At 52.9% G+C, this 2,863-nt stretch overlaps 1 protein-coding gene across 1 annotated transcript in view; it reads left to right on the top strand.

Annotated features, from left to right (window-relative positions):
* Positions 1-583: 583 nt before the first annotated feature.
* The window catches only part of VAT1 (vesicle amine transport 1), a gene marked incomplete at its 5' end in the record, with an annotated part of 3,233 nt that continues 953 nt past the window's right edge, over positions 584-2,863 (top strand). The window contains 4 exons of the mRNA XM_009865128.1: positions 584-791; positions 975-1,145; positions 1,235-1,324; positions 2,244-2,485. Coding sequence (XP_009863430.1) covers positions 584-791; positions 975-1,145; positions 1,235-1,324; positions 2,244-2,485 — 711 coding nt within the window. The remainder of the gene's footprint in view (positions 792-974; positions 1,146-1,234; positions 1,325-2,243; positions 2,486-2,863) is intronic.

Genomic DNA, 2,863 nt, shown 5'->3' with positions numbered 1-2,863 from the left:
TGCCTGGTGTTCTGCCTTCTCCTTCCTGCCGCACAGTGAGCAGGCGTTTTTTGCCCGGTGGGATAAGAACAGATTTTGGGGGGATGCTTCAGACTTCAGGCCTGAGGCTTAGGCCTGGGCTTTCGAGGCTTGATCCTCTTAAGCATTGCCCCAAGTCTCCTGCCTGTTGGCAGAATGATCCGTATAAGGGGCATCAGAAATATTTTCTGATGTTTGGACCCCTGGTCCCAGCTTGGGCAGAGGGCGAGGACATGGCCCCCAGCCCTCTTACCCCGCTGGGAGGCGGTTGGTTTGGGCAGCTGGCAGACAGGCAGCACACTGGGTGTGAGCCAGAGCCAGGGGCACCTGCGGTCCCTCTGGAGCTCCTGGCGTGGGCCTGTGGCGAGAGGCGCTGCGGTGCGGTTTGCCCAGCAGCGCTGTGCAGGCGACAGGCTCCTGCCCAAGCCTGGGGTGCTGCAGTCCCTGCAGAACTCTGCATGGAGAACAACACGTGAGTGCCTGGCTCTGGCATCTGGAGGGCATGGGTGTGCTGACTTCTGCTAGCCTGGGGCTTGTTTCAGACCACCTTATCCTCTGATTTTAGGTTGGCGATAAGGTGATGGTCCTGGCTAGGTCAGGGCTCTGGCAAGAAGTTGTGAATGTGCCAGCCAGTCAGACTTTCCTGATGCCTGAGGGAATGAGCTTTGAGGAAGCAGCTGCTCTTCTTGTCAACTACATCACTGCCTACATGATCCTGTTTGACTTTGGAAACTTGAGACCCAACCAGAGTGTCCTTATCCACATGGCTGCAGGTAAGTACTTCTCAGAATCACATAATGTTAGGGGTTGGAAGGGACCTCTGAAGATCATCTAGTCCAACCTTCATCCCAGCATACCTAACCACTACACCGTAGCCTCAAGTGCTAGGATAATTTACCTCTCCAAAGGCTTTTCTGACTGCCCGTTTGCTTCTAAGTCTCACTGTTGGTTTTCAGGTGGTGTGGGAACTGCTGCCATCCAGCTGTGCAAGACTGTAGAAAATGTCACCATTTTTGGGACAGCATCTGCCTCCAAGCATGATTCACTCAGGGAGAGTGGAGTCGCTCACCCCATTGACTACAGAACAATGGATTACGCAGAAGAGGTCCGGAAAATCTCTCCCAAAGGTATCGTGTGGTAGAGGACTTCTGCAACTGTCCTGCCCGTCTTTCAAATGAAAAAAAACACCCTTGTATTTACTTTAAATTCTCTCTAGGTGTTGACATTGTCCTGGACCCTCTGGGAGGATCCGATACAACCAAAGCGTTCAACCTATTGAAGCCGATGGGCAAACTCATCACTTATGGTAAGTGTGAGCAGCGTGCCCAAAGCCCAGCTCCTGCGTAGGAGGGACCGTGTGATGGCGGGATGGGTGTGCATCTGCAAGGGAAAGCTCTGAGCTGCTCCGTGCCAGGATGCCCAGCCATGAGGGAGCATCACTGTTGTGTGTTATAGTTCTGTTATTTCCCAAAGGTCTTTAGGATGCTTTGCCTCGATGAGGCACTCAGAGGAGCGAGATTTGTTCATTGTCCCAAGAGCTCTGGTCACAGACTCAGAGGCCCTTCCCCTCCCATGGAGAGATCTTTCTCCAAGCACCAGCCGGTGCCTGTAAGGAAAGCTGGAATGTCCTCACTGAGGAATGCTGGCAGAGCTGCTTTGTCCAGGCTGACTTAATGCACAGCGCTAATAGAGCCTTGCTTTTCTTCTAGAGGGTGTGTGGGTGATGAGGTTTGAGGCTACTGCATACTTATCTCTCCATTCCCCAGCCCTGAAACACTGTGGTTTTGTCCAATAGACAAAGCCCTGACACAACCCCCAGTGGCATTCCAGACACTTGCACCAGTGTGCTGCTTCTGTTGTCCCAGCCATTGCAGCGTGTGGCTCCCCTGAAGAAGCCTGGCTGCAGGAGGAGAGTGCTGGCCTGCCAGCCTGGCTGGATGTGGCACGTAAGCCTCTCTTGCCTCTGCCAGCGCTGCAGTCTAGTTCCACTGCTGCTGCCCTCCTAAGAGAGTTGTTTTTTGCAGTATGTGGGTGCCGATAATCCACACGTTCTGCGTATCTTGAAGCCGAGGCAGGTACCTGTTGTCACTGAAGGTTAGCTAGGTAGATCCTGATGTGATCCAGTTCTCATCTCTGCCCTCCACCGCTGTGTGTGTGGCTGTTACTCGGTATCACTGCCTCTGGTGTTGTGTTGGTTCCAGCTCATATGTGCCTTGCCTTCTTAGGTGTAGCAAACCTGCTCACTGGGCAGAAGAAGAACCTCATGGCTATGGCTAAAACCTGGTGGAACCAGTTCAGCATCAATGCCTTGCAGCTCCTACACCATAACAAGGCTGTGTGTGGCTACCACCTTGGATACATGGATGAGGAGTTCGAGCTTGTCGGAGGTGTTGTAGCCAAGCTGGTTAACCTTTACAGTCAAGGCAAAATCAAGCCCAAAATAGACTCTGTATGGCCCTTTGATCAGGTGAGTCTGAGCTAACATACAGCCTGACAGCACCCAGAGATTACTGGGCAGTTGCTTTCTGCACAGCGAGTTCTGTTTCAATGTGAGCACTTTGTTCATGGGGACTAAACTGTTGCAAATGTTTAATAACCATCTGTTCTCAGACCTTCAGTGCCTTCTTCCTTTGAAGATACTAAGGAGCAGTAAAGTGTCTGGGCTCTTCTGCTCCGCTGCACAGAGCTGGGCAGTGCCAGACAGAGTCCCTGTGGAAGAGGTCAGGTGCTCAGCTGTGCTCAGTGGGCAGCAGCTGCCCATGGAGGGGCTGGATTACCCCTGGGGCTGGGGATTGCCCTGAGTCTTCACCCTGTGATTAAGCAGATGGCTGGGAAGGTTGCTGCT

This window comes from Apaloderma vittatum, unplaced genomic scaffold (genome assembly GCF_000703405.1).
Source record: "Apaloderma vittatum isolate BGI_N311 unplaced genomic scaffold, ASM70340v1 scaffold31762, whole genome shotgun sequence".
NCBI classification, from domain to species: Eukaryota; Metazoa; Chordata; class Aves; order Trogoniformes; family Trogonidae; genus Apaloderma; species Apaloderma vittatum.
The sequence above is the reverse complement of the archived record's forward strand: the minus strand, read 5'-3'. Positions and strand labels throughout refer to the sequence as shown.